The 13,899-nt window shown below is 38.9% G+C and overlaps 1 protein-coding gene across 1 annotated transcript in view; it reads right to left on the reverse strand.

Moving 5' to 3' along the window:
• Positions 1–429: 429 nt before the first annotated feature.
• Positions 430–13,899, reverse strand: part of LOC140242782 (importin subunit alpha-7-like) — a 40,524-nt gene continuing 27,054 nt past the window's right edge. The window contains exons 4-14 of the mRNA XM_072322541.1: positions 10,644–10,740; positions 9,473–9,564; positions 8,705–8,836; positions 7,617–7,705; positions 6,444–6,543; positions 5,773–5,936; positions 4,953–5,031; positions 4,534–4,659; positions 3,206–3,333; positions 1,777–1,952; positions 430–890 (exon numbers count right to left, since the gene is read on the reverse strand). Of these exons, the coding sequence (XP_072178642.1) occupies positions 706–890; positions 1,777–1,952; positions 3,206–3,333; positions 4,534–4,659; positions 4,953–5,031; positions 5,773–5,936; positions 6,444–6,543; positions 7,617–7,705; positions 8,705–8,836; positions 9,473–9,564; positions 10,644–10,740 (1,368 nt within the window). The 3' untranslated portion in view covers positions 430–705. The remainder of the gene's footprint in view (positions 891–1,776; positions 1,953–3,205; positions 3,334–4,533; positions 4,660–4,952; positions 5,032–5,772; positions 5,937–6,443; positions 6,544–7,616; positions 7,706–8,704; positions 8,837–9,472; positions 9,565–10,643; positions 10,741–13,899) is intronic.

Genomic DNA, 13,899 nt, shown 5'->3' on the forward strand with positions numbered 1-13,899 from the left:
CCCAAAGAAAGCATATGATTTCTGCCAGATTTTCCCCCATTTAGCTCCTACTCGGTGCCACCCAAAGTAGCATGCAAGCAACAACAAAAAATAAATAAATATAAAGTAAAAGAAAATATAAAATATATGCTTTTCTACATCTCTATTTTCCCATATTTCCAGAATATTGTCTTGCTGCTTTTCAGTGTAAGCTAAAGAAATACTTTTCTATATCTCTTCTTTTCAAACATTTCCAAGAAATTGTTGCTTACAGAAAGAGGAAAGATGATATCAACATAACTAGTGAGAAAAAAAAAATGAAAAAAAAATGGCAGCAAATATAGAGTATGATCACATCATTAGAAGGTCTACATGTGATTTTTTAAGTACTATAACTTGAGTTAATTGTCTGCATGATAGGTAGATTAGCGACCCATGTCACAAACTCTAGACTGGGTCTGTACATCTTGCGACAGAAGCCGAGTCGCTAACCACAGAAACCAAGGCCAGTTACCTTTCATAATACAGGCTGAAAGGCGACAAATTTTTGATAAGGATTATCATAATACCTCCGTTGTCAATAGGTAAGAATCAACTATACATCTATGCCAAAACTTGCCTGAATGACTATAATGGGAAGTGATTAACAGTGAAGAAGATGAAAGTTCCCGTTCTCTTACAGTCAATTCCCGCCGCAGAGAAAAATCGGCAATATGGGGTACTCATCTAGAACTCAAATCCTTGGACATTGTCCTGGGGATTGAAGTTGAACTGCTGGGCGGCTGGATCAACTTCTGGAGCCAATTTCTCGTCCTCTTCGTCTGCGCTGAAGAAGTGCTCGATGATCTCGAAGGCTCGCTGGTATATCTCCTGGTTCTCGTGGCTCTGGAGGAACTCGATTTTGTCAAGTCCTACAACAAAAGCACATCAAACAAGACGCAAAATTAAATCTCTTCAAGGGTGGAGTGTAACCTTTAGTCATTTAATCATGGAATTGCTAGGGAAGGTTATTTTTTCCTGAGCTACAGCTGAGAAGTAAAGCAAAATTCAGCAAAATTTGCAGCAAAATGTAAAAAATTACAAGAGAAAAGGGAGCTACAATGTATGATTGATGGATGTTCGAAAAGCAAGGCATCTGATAATAATAGCCATGATAATCCTTCTTTTTTTTTGCAGGGGAAAGGTGATAATCTTTATTCACGATACATTAAGATCTCAAATAGACAAAAAGATATATACATACATGGATACAAATAAAAATACACACACAGAGACAAACAAACACATAATTAGATAGATATGCCATAACAGTGACATGACCTGATCACAGATGCCATGCATATGTTTCCAAATTATGCCATTCGGAACAGAGGTCTTATTTCTTGCTACATAAGAACCTTGATATGCCAATACAGACGTTCACACTTTCCCTCTTTAAAGCCAAAACATAGTTCTGTTATGTCTGCAGAACTGTCGATTATTGCTCAAAAATGTGCATGCATGCATAAAAAAATGAGTGAAATAACACTGTATACAACACAAATTAAGTTGTGTCAGGACAAAAAAGCAAAATATTAACCAAAAAGGTTAGCTGGAAGTCCACTCTTTCAAAGTTTACCTGATCATGATTGCTATATAATTTTTAATCATCAATTATAAATCAAATGCATTATGGATACAAAAACTTTCGCATGCATGTTACTTTCCTTAATCTTGCATGCAAAAAATTTTGGTTTTACAGTACAGTGACAAAGAACAGTGCAAGCCTTGTGCCAGTGAGAATCTGTCACAACAAACCTCCACATTCCTCAACCATGAGGGCGTATCTGTTGGCCGTGCCCGTAGCCTTGGCCTCTTGCTGACCAAGCTTCAGGACATTGTCCAGCCCATTGAGGGCCACCTGCACGATCTTAGTGTCCATGACGGTCAGCAGGTCACACAGTGGCTTGATGCAGCCCTGATCCACAATGAACCTATCAGACAAAAGAAGAAAAAAATAGCCCTGATCCACAATGAACCTATCAGACAAAAGAAGAAAAAAAAAAAATCCAGATTTTGGTTGCAACAAACTTTGTCGAGTTTAGATCATTGTGTAAGTTTCTTGTAACAATAAATTTGTTCTGTAAAAACTTCCTCGTCCAATATGGCATAGGAAACTAAATAGCATTGTTGCCATTTTTTCATATTTTCCTCTTCTCAATCTCTTAGCTGCATAGCTGTGCCACAAAGTTTGTCTCACTATGATAATAATCAAGGGCAGATAAAGTACCAACCTACTGTCACCACACCGCTTTCTAAGGACTTTCACTTAAGATATGGCATGTGGAAAGGAAAGACTTATTTTCTTTTCTTGCTCTTTAAGCAATCAACAAAAATCTATCAAAATTGCTCTTCGTTACGTAAAATTCTATAACACTCATTATAAAATGGGTTCAAGAATGTAGCCAATTGGAAGCGCTGAAATGAGTCACATGTGCGTGCATTAATTTCTTCAGGTATGCACTATAAGAAGAGTCTCTCTTCCACCTCCCTGGCCTGACGTACGTCACAATGTTTACACTAGGCAGTGCGCACTCAATCAGTTGTTACAAGTGCGTCACGCGCTACTATACGCGCTGTCAATCCTAGTTCGGGCCGCGGGCTGCCACAACAGCCGGCGGCCTTTCTTGTGCATAACAGTACGTGGCGTACGTATACTCTTATACGTACGTACAGTACTTATGTGCGGGATTTCCGAGTGCGACGTGCGTAAATGTTTGGGACGAACTTCGGACATCTTGACTTTTGAGCGAGTGCTACATGTAGCTGACTGGTGTTGACCCACAAAGGTACGTGAATAATGCTGTTAGTTTTCGACCCATTTTATAAAACAAATGATGCACAGGATTATTTCGTGGCGTTAGTGAAGGTGCGGCGCACTCTCGAGTATTGACAACGGTTGCAAACATGCACTTGGCTGCGCCTCGTGCATGTCGCACCATTGTCAATACTTTCAAGCGCGCCGCACCTTCACTAACACACTCTATCCTGTGCATCATTTGTATAATCACGTTCATCAAGAAACGATGAGGTTATTTTGCTCACTTCAATCTAATTTAATTTCTCTTCTTTTGATGTTCACTTTGTCCTGCCTTGAACTGAGGGTAAAGGGGCAGGGCGTGGGATGAGGTGGGGAATGGCTCCTTTCCCTACGCCAACTATCAGCAACAGGAGGCAAGTTTCTTACTTGATTTGTTCGGGTCGTCCGCCCGAGGTGGCATTGGTGATGGCCCAGGCCGCCTCCTTCCTCGTCTTAAACTCAGCCTTCCCCAGGATATCAATCAGGGTCGGTATGATGTTGGCATCAATCACAGCCTAGTAAGATCAATTGGTGAGAGGAAAAGTTGCATTATGATCTTTAACTTCTACGCCAATGGCAGTTTAACATGCCCAACTATTTTCATGGCATTTGGTTATCCCCACCCCCACCCCCCATAGAAAAGGTCTTTATTGGGAGATTTTTCAAACAAAATCACTGAGGTAATACAGTGTCCATCACAAAGACATTTCTAACACATCAGGCATTACTGAGATTGCACAATCCCTTTTCAATGACAATCGAAATCGCCTGTGCCAACTGGCAAAGAAAGCACATTATGGGATGTGCCACTTAGCAAACAAAGCACAGAAGGGTTTGATTAGGTGAAGGATGAATATGGATTTTTTTTTTTCATTCATGTCTAAAATAGTATCACCTCAGGGCTGCACTATTCTTATAACTGTCACTCTACTGAGAGCAAACTCTTGACTTTGGTGCACTGCAGTGCTAACTTGCATACATCTCCGCCTTGCTGTTGCAATATGGCTCATCAAAACATCTCACAATCTATTTCTTCTTTCTTATTTTCTATGTGCGCTAAGTTTCACAAAAGCATTTTTAAATTGTTTGTCTTTGCTTTGGTTTTGGTTTTGTTTGTTTTTTAAGGAGAGGGGAAGACTGTCTTTTTTTTTGGGGGGGGGGGGTGGAGGAACTCAAAAAGGTTTTACATGTTATGATGTATACATTGAGACAAAAACAAATCAGCTGAAAACTCGTGGGTTAACAACTTAAAGAAACAATCTGGCAAACACGACTACGATGCTTCGCCCACTCATACATGCATATGCCAAGTTTCATTTGGATACCTCAAACAGTTCTGAAGACACATTGTCCACAAAATTTATTACAGATGGACCGACATACAGCTTGAAAAAAATAACGCCTCTGGCAACACTCTGTGGAGGAGGCGTAAAAAAATGAAAAAAAGAGTACTGCCAAGCATGATATATTCGCGTCATGAAAATTTTGTGAATTGGAGCCAAAAGCCTTTTTCGCAACACGAAATATTCACTAATTTCCAATGGCATTCAATGCACATAGCGTAAGCAAGAACTTCTGCATGCATTTTAATTTTGCAAATATTGGCTCTCGCAAAATTCACAAAACTAAAATGCATGTGAACATTCCTTGTTTTACAGCACGTCACACTGGTCATAAGACGCCATGACTGGGCTTTACACGGCCCTAAATCATACCTGGATCTGAGCTCTGTTACCAGCGGTAATGTTGGAAATGGTCCAGCAGGCCTCCTTGCGAATGGATTCTTTGGAGCTGCTCAGCAGACTCAGAAGGCAGGGCAGGGCAGAGCAGTTGAGGATCACCTAGCCAGCAACAACAACAAAAATGCAATCATAACTCTCCCAAAGTAATAAATATATCTCAAATATGGATGCCTTCATCATGCTGGACATATAAACTCCCCCACATACCTCAGCATGACTTGCCAAAGTGATGAACTAGAAAGGCACTCGTAGAGCGCAGGGTTCAATACTGATTTACAAGCGTCCAAGCTCTTACGCATTTTCAGACTATTAGGAAGTTTACTGGTTTTTACATGATCACAATTCCTAATAATTTAAGGAACACAAGCCAAGTAAAGGAAAGAAAGGCTTACCTGTGTTTGGACATCATCACCGGTGACTATATTACCCACAGCCCTGAGGGCAGCAGACACAACACTATTGGAGGAGTGCCTGTGAAAATGAACATTTTCAGAAAGAGCAGTTAAAACAGGTTTTGGAAAAACAAGAAGAAGTCATTCTCATATAAACCATCAGAAGCACACAAAGTACAGAAGGTTCAAAGTCATTGGACTTTTGATATTCTTTTATCCGAGGTCTTAGTTTTTGACTTCTGCTATAATTATCTGCTAAAAATTGTATATATACGACAGATAAAGATCTTTCAGATAATGACATAAACAGAAATATTTGAAACGCTACACAGTTGTAGGAAAGATTTATACTTCACTGTATACGCCATACATTTTTTGCAGAGTTTTCATTTATGCAAATTTCCCGAGTCGGTTGCTCTTCAAGAAGTAAAAACATGCAAAAATATTGACTCTGACGCTGATGTGAATACAATGCAACACTCATACATTTCTCCATCTCTGATTCTACTCCACAATTGCGAGTATAACCACCCGCAAAACTGTCAGGAACTCCCTCCCGATTTGGAAAAAGTTAGCCTTGCTAAATATATGTTGTCAATGGTGTTTTGGGGAGGGGGATGAAAAGACAGAAGGATGCACAGAAGACAAAGGGAGGAAAGAAAAGAAAAAGAAAATGAGAGACAGAAAGGGAGAAAAGAAAGAAGGAAGAAGAAGCAGGAGAAGTAATAGGGGAAGAAGGAGGACAAGACAAAGAAGAGGAAAACAAATATACAGGACTGGTTTCAGAGAGTGCTCAGGATACTGCTCACTGCAGACTTACATGAGGAGTTCAACCAGTCTCCTACAGACTCCGCTGTCGATGACGGCCTGGATCTTTTCATTAGGACCGTCCGATAGGTAAGAAAGGGCCCAGCAAGCATCGGCAAGGACGTCTTGGTCACTGCTGAAGAGAAGACGGGAAAGGACTGGCAGACACGGGGCCACCTGCAACGAAAACAAGATAATGATACATTCAAAAATATAAAATGATGATGGTAATAAGTATGTAAGTCTTGCTCATTTCTTCCATGTTTTCTATTATTACAACAAAACTCTCACACACATGAAATACAACACATTATGTGCATATACGAGCCTGTATAAGAGCCTGTATGGGCACCTTAATATGTGCAGCTGAAATTCCCTCCTTTGCTGGCCTTATTTGCTAATGGTAAAGACTCCTTCAACTTCTTTCTTTTTTTTAATTCCTGGATCCAGATGATGACCTGGATCACAAAAAAGATCTAATAGTCTGTTCCATGTGTCAACAACTTTTCATATTAAGTTCATCAAAATTCATTTGCAACATTTTCAGTCACTGCACAAACAGACAGACAAACAAACCAATGCTGGAAAACCATAACATCCTTAGTGGCTTAGTGAACTATTGTAGACTTCTGTAAATATACTGAGAAGGGTATTGAGCAAAAGAATTCCAACACTTAACCATACCTGCTTGAAATCTGGGGGCGGGTTCTTTCCTCTGCAGAGATTTGACAACGCCCACACAGCATTCCTTGTCATTGAAAGCCTACTGGATTCTGATAGTACCCTGATTGAGGAAATGGGGAAAAAATTAATCCATCATGATGAAGGCTATCAAACACATACTGAATTTTGATAAAATGCAAATTTCATCTAAAGGAAGAGAGGAGTTTATTGAAATGAATGGACATCCTGGGAGGAAAAAAAAAAAGAGGAAAAACAAGAATAATAGCCTTGCTGATATCCTTGGTTCAGTAAAATAATAATCATAACAAAAATAAAGAAACAGTCAAGTAAAGGAGCACCAAACATTTTGAAAATGGTAAAGCACATTTGTGCATACCATAGACAGTCCTGAAAAAAAAACCCAAAAAAACAAACAATCAAACAAAAACAAAACAAAACAAAACCAACTTTACAGTGAGCACTGAGCAATAACATTCACAGCATTAACATAGAGAGATATTTCAGACTGATCCATGTTGTCAAGTGAGTATAAATCACTTTGTACAAATATCCCTACTGAGAGACTACTCTGTGCTTTATGGAATTCTTTGGCAGAAATTCATGCCGTTTTGAAATAAAATGATTTCACTGAGACCTCTTGAACAGCAATCCAAGCTCTATAAATGGAAATAGTTTCATTGGTATTGCTAACATATACGTCTAGTATTTCTACTCACAGAGTGGAGACTAGCTTTAATTTATGTGACTGAATCATTAACCTGTAATGCAAAATATCATGAAATGAAACATTACCATATTCTTGCCCAACTTGAGGCAGTTTGGAATACTGCATTTCTCGGTTCAACCACATTTGCTCCTGTGACAATTACTCTCATGAAATATCTGCACACTAATGCAAACATAAATTCTAAACACAAACCTAACCCTAACCTTAATCCTAATTCTCACATCAAACTAAACCTAAAACCCTATCACAACCGCAACCCCAACCCTAAGTCTTTGGGGAAAATAGGACTGGAACAATTGTCGCAGGAGCAAATGCTATGTCATGTCAATGTTATATTTCCCATCTACTGATGATTTCATGTATAAATGTCATGGTTACTGAATGAGTAAAAAACAAAGCTTAATGCAGAATTTCAACCACACTGATAAAAATCGCATCACACTCACGCTAGTAGATGGATGAGGATACCGCAGTTGAGAACGCGATCTCTGCACTCTGCACTATCTCCAGCGATGTTGCCTAGCGCCCACACAGCCTGGGGAGAAGAGACAAAAATTACAAAGAGAGGTTTCAGACCGAGAGGAGAAAGCCACATGTTTCAAACTAATCAAGGACTTTTTGTCTGCCTACAAACAAAATCAATGAATGTACTGTATATGCCAAATATTTCATGAGGTTTTTATTTTCGCAAATTTTGTGAGTTGGGTGCTATTTGCGAATTTTAATAAAAACATGCGAAAATATCAACTCTAATCCTGACATGAATGTGATGTGCACACATACACTTCTCTGTTTAGTACTGCGCTCCACAATCGTGAATTTAACCACTCGCAAAATTGTCGAGAAGTCACGATTTGCGAAAAATTAGACTCACTAAACATATGGCATATACAGTATTGTATCTCATCATCTGGCCAGTTGTTGTCTGGAGGCTTCTTTCATCTCAATTCTGTTTTAATTCTGTAAACATGTTTGCAGGTCTGAATAGTTTGACCTCTGAAACACAATTGAGGAGGTGGAAGAGAGCTTGACCTCACATTTAAGACAGGACAGCATAGAGAGTGCCATGGGGGTCAACACTGTGGAACTCTTATTGAGAGCACACCACAGTACTATGTGTACAATGCTTATCAGGTGAAGTTCATTGACCATTTGAACTTTGAACTTGTCAGACTTAACCCATATTTGAACTTGACCAGCACCTTTGGTCTAAGTGCATGTGGTGTGAGTTTGGTGGTCATAGCTCAAAGCTGTGGAAAGTTAGAGACAGTACACCATATTCTGGACGACGCCAACACCAACGTGGACAACGGAAAACTGAGGCCTATGCCTCACTTCCACCACGCGGGCAAGACAAGTATGTATGATGCATATTTTCATGAAGTACTTAGTGTCTTGGTGATGGACAGACCAAAAGGCATCAATAGAGGTCAACATACATTTGGATTGCAGGGACCCTTGAAATATGAAGAGGAGCTAGATGTCGCTAGAGATCTCCCCCCTCCCCCATCCCGACAAGAGGCTGCCGACTCACCTGTTCCTGTACGTCCTCATAAGGGGACTGTAGCAGTTGTATAAAAATTGGGACAGCGCCAGCATCGATCACCGTCCCCGTCTGGGCCGTGGTGCCCGAGGCGATGTTTGTCAACACCCAGGCCGCCTCAAACTGGAATGGGATTGGATAGCACGACAGGATATTGGTGAGAAACCAGCCTGACACGGCATGCATATATCAATATGTATCCAGATGGGCACCACCAGGGTGTTCAAAGTTTGGGTCTGTGTAAAGTATCTTTCACATCCAGACAGAAAATTCTCAAAGTTCTTCACTACTTGCTTTGTGCAGAAATAGAAGTAAGCTTCACGATGGGAATAGGCACCTCTGAAAAAAGGTATCTTCCAAGTATAATGAAACTTCATGACATGTAATACAAAATGTGTATCCTTTCAGATTTCAAGAGAATAAAGTAATATGAACTTTGATCCTACGTTTCCATTCTCTGGGATTAAGAACAGGCATGCTCTGTACAGATAAAAATAAGCATGAAGGAAAAGCTGGTCTATTTTCAGATCATGCAATTTTTCAAAATAGCAAAAGAGTTCAATACAAAAACATTAGGACTTTTCGCAAGTTATCAAAATTTGATTCAGGGCTTGCTGGTCTGCAACGTCCAGAATCTGTGTCACCAAGGAACAAGGAACGAAGTTTTCATCAGTATCTGATTGCATACTTTCAGTTACCGCAATGGCACGTGAACATGTGACAAAAATTCTGACAGAGGAAGAGAACAAAAGGACTAACCTGTAGTGTACTGTTGGTTTTGGCTTGGAGGAATTCAACGAATCTCGGAACAACTCCCATCTGGATGACCTCATCAATAGGTGGGTTTGGCTCTGCCAGCAAAACAAGCAGCAAAAACATAAATTGATACTGTATATGTAATCAGTTTGCAGGGGTTTCATTTTCACAAATTTTGCGAGTCAAGTGCTATTCAGGAATTTATAAACGTGTAAATGTAAACTCTGATCCTGACATGCATATGACTTGCACACGTACATTTCCCTGTTCATAACTGTACTCCATGATTGTGAATTTGACCAATCGGGAAATTTTCGGGAAGTCCCCATTTGTGAAAACTTAGCCTCACTAAACAATACATCAAAGTGCAATTTTACACCATGTTCTCTGTGTTGGCTGTGATTAATAGAGTGAAAGTCACACAAAGCAGATGGTACACAGGTCTCTTTTCATTTGACCTACATCAAGAAATCCAATATATGCTTTCACAAGACTGTGACCTTACACCAGCTAGTACACTGTACATGTGTATATTGGTTGAAGGGATGGTGTTCTGACCTCAAAAATCTCTCATCGATCTACACATGAAACTTCATTTATTTCCTTCCTCCTCCTTTTTATAATACGAAATAAAAGAGAAACACCGTGTCCCTTTTGCACCAAAAGTTTTGTTGTGTCTCAATACCACTGTAATGATGACATGTTTGATGTGGAGAGGTTTGTAGTTGCCATGGATCTACCAAAATAAGATTTTTTTTTCTTTTTTTTTTTGGGGGGGGGGGTACATATTGCAGGGCTTGACACTAAGGTGTATTTATTTATTTATTTTTATTTATTTATTTTTTTTTTTGTCTGAAGGCCTGTTTGGGCCACTAAAAGAAAACAAAAACTTTGGTGGCCAAAAATGATATGAACATGTAGTGGCCAGAAATAAGAGTAAAAGAAACAATCCACTTCGAATCTTCGAATCAGGCCACCAAAAGACAAATTTGGAGGCCTGACACCAATTTTTAGTGGTGCTGGGCCACTAGGCCAAGTAAATGTCAAGCACTGCATATACTTCACAAAGAGCATTGATAATATCAATGCCTTAATAGCTAAATTGCGCAAGTGGTTGACTACCAATATCATAGTTTGGAAACAAAGACAGTAGTGGATGAGTCACAGGTCGTACCTTTCGATAGAAGTTTCCTGAATCGCTGCGTCGCATTGAGCTGCATTTCTGGGTCATCCGACAGCACATTCTCCACCATATCCTGGGTGACAAAACCCTGTGGGTCATGGGGAAAGAGGAGGTATGACAGCTAGGGATCAGAATTGACACTTCTCTGCAAAATTTCCGTTTTTCTCAGAAGAAAGGAACTTGTGATTGCGTTGACAGTAAACTTGACGAGGCTTTGCTTGTGTGACATTAGTGTTTAAGGGTATTTTTTGCAATAAACACTCCTTAATATCTGGGTAACAGATGTTCCACGTCGCTGTACCATGACTTGCAGTAGGATATGAAAACAACTTTGGGGCATTCACCAACCTCCACTCCCAAAATATTTATTTTTTTTCATCCACCTCTTCTGTCAGTTTCCTCTTATATGAAAAACAACTCTGAAGACAAGGTGATATGAATAAAAATGAATATAAAATGGAAGAAAAAAACTTGTAACAAAAATTTATCAAGCACGAGCAAACACCAGGGTAAAATGAAGGATGTAATGATATGAATATATTTACAGTAAAACAGTGTCCATTTTTCATAACTATACCTTGCTCTGTTCTGTAAGAAAAGAAACATTTCACCATTACACTGGTCAGAAGGGGAATATGTCATATGTGTACACATTCTTTCACATCTTGTGTGAACCAATTTTATCACCAGTCAGGGTTGGGACTGCACTCAGTTTCCTGGATCACAAAATGCCCTCTGATAGCTCTAGGGCTTTTTCCACTGAAGAATAAGCATGTAAACCATGGACACACTCTCTATTCCTCATGCATTGTGTGTGCAGTCAATCTGCTTTTTAACAACCTGTGTACAACAATATTGCTTTATGTACACTATGTAGTGCACGTTCAATGCACACAACTCTACCGGCACAAAGTTGTACCGGTACTCATTATTACCAAACAGTGTGTGCAACACAGGGAATGTCAAAGTTCAGGTAGGATTACAAAAGCTGCAAGTCATTTCTTTCCTTGTTCTTCTCAAATCCTACAGGAAAATAGGGGGGGGGGGGGAGCCCTTTTGAAAAGAGTCTACATGCACATTACACAGTATGTGTCAATAACAGGGGATTTTAGACTTGCATCGCGTAACACAGTAAAATACTTCTGTCATGAACTATGAATGTACTTTGTCCACTTTTTTTTTCCACGTACATAACTTAACAAAGCACTTTTGGAATAGCAAAGAGGTTGTTAATAAAAGTATACAAACAACACTCATTCTGATAAACAAATTGGTATGAAAAAAGATCCTAACGAAAATTCAATTAAAATAACACTTGGCAGCAACTGTGATTGTAGATGGAAGCACTTCGTCAAAACATTTCCTGCTTCTAAAAGGAGGTACAATGTACTAAGGGTGTAAACAAGTTGCACTGTCAAGCCATCTCATCATAGAACAAATACTTTCCCTTTTCCTAAAAATATCCTTCACACCACTTCCCCTTCAACAATGGTACAATGAATCTCTCTTTTCAGCTCATTTCTTTGTGGGCTAAGAATATTTTCAATCACAGGTTTTTCCTCAGCATGGAGCAAAAGAATGCCAAAAAGCAGACTGCTTTGCTCTGAATACCTTGGCATTTCTAAAGACGAATAAAAAGTTATACTCATGTGATTTCTATAGAGTGTTTACTAATTGGCTGTTTCCTTTTTCAATATCTGAGCAATATTTGTTTAAGTGACAGTACCTTAAACACTTTTAAAAGATATCATATTTTGTGTATAAAGTGGAATCTTTAGACTTTGATGAATTGTTGGATGTAGAAAACTGAAATTGAATGTAACTCTATATTGTGACCAAGACGCCCACCTAATGCTTAAACCTTGGCTTTCATTTTAACCTGTTGAGAATGGACAGATTTTGCCACAACACACATTTCCCATAGACACCTGCCCGAGTATACTCAGGACTCGTCCTCAACAGGTTAAAGCAGCATTGAAATACTCGCTGTAGAAAAATGTCCTGTAAAGCTTGATTGTCTGTAATTCCTACTGTATTCAGCAGACTAGGTGACTTTTTATTTGAGAAAGGAGTCATAATTTTAGCTGCAACTGGGCAATTCCGCGGTTAGTAACGTTACATTTGAACAAATTTAGATATTTGTTTTTACCACTAAATTACCATTTATTCATTTCAAGTCAAAATTATGTCAAAAACATGTTCATCCTTCCCAGGTTTATGATACAGAAAAGAATGAACACAATCCAAGAAATATTAGAATTGCTACAGCAACTTAAAGGGCTGGTTAGTAACGTTACGAAAAAAGGACATGACAAAAAAATCAATGTTTTGTAACAAAAAGTGTGCAAAAATTCAAGTTACTTCAAACAAAGTGTTGCATTAATTTCAATTATTGCATCATGACAAATGTTCATGCAAATTTTTTTAGCAGTTCGACCGATAATTTTTTAGCTAGACCCCCAAAAGCATGGTTAGTAACGTTACGGTTAGTAACGTTACATTTGTCCGGAATAATTCCGCAGGTCATTTCACCCTTTTGTAATTGACAAAATGTCACATGACTTCTGGAGTATTTAAATGTATTCATCTTTTACCCTTTAGCAAAACTTTGAAGAAAAAATTTCAAAGGAACCCACTGTAATTTGCATTTAAGTGAATTTCAGCGTCCCCAGTCCCACATGTACACTTTAAATGATGGTTTTAGATCTCGCAAAATCAATAAATGCGAAAAATAAAATCTACTGAATTTAAAAGACCCTAATGATTGGTGAACATCCATGGCATTAGTTGATACCTAGATTAAAGGGTAAGATAAAGAGGCACATTTCTTTTATCCATGTCATGTCCACCTACCTGCGGAATTGCCCAACTGATGTATCTTAGAAGTATGCTGTCACATCGCTTTGCAGCTACATGTACATGTATGGCTGTACTTTTTATTGGCCACAACAAAATAAAGATAGCTACTGTAAAGCAAGATAATTTCGCGGCATGAAATTCTTGCAAATTTGAGCCGATTACCTTTTTTTGCAACATGAACTTTAGCCTCTACTTTCATTTCATAAATCTTGGCTCTTGCAAAATTCACAAAATTAAAATGCATGCAATAATTTCTGGTTTTATAGTATTGTAAAGTGATGCATCCAGGTACAGGTAGAGAAAAATGTCACCTCTGGCACTCTTTCAGAGCTGGTATAATATGGCAAATGGATTGAGTTTTGAGTACATGAGAAAACCAATTAGCCCT

Source organism: Diadema setosum, chromosome 19 (genome assembly GCF_964275005.1).
Source record: "Diadema setosum chromosome 19, eeDiaSeto1, whole genome shotgun sequence".
NCBI lineage: Eukaryota > Metazoa > Echinodermata > Echinoidea > Diadematoida > Diadematidae > Diadema > Diadema setosum.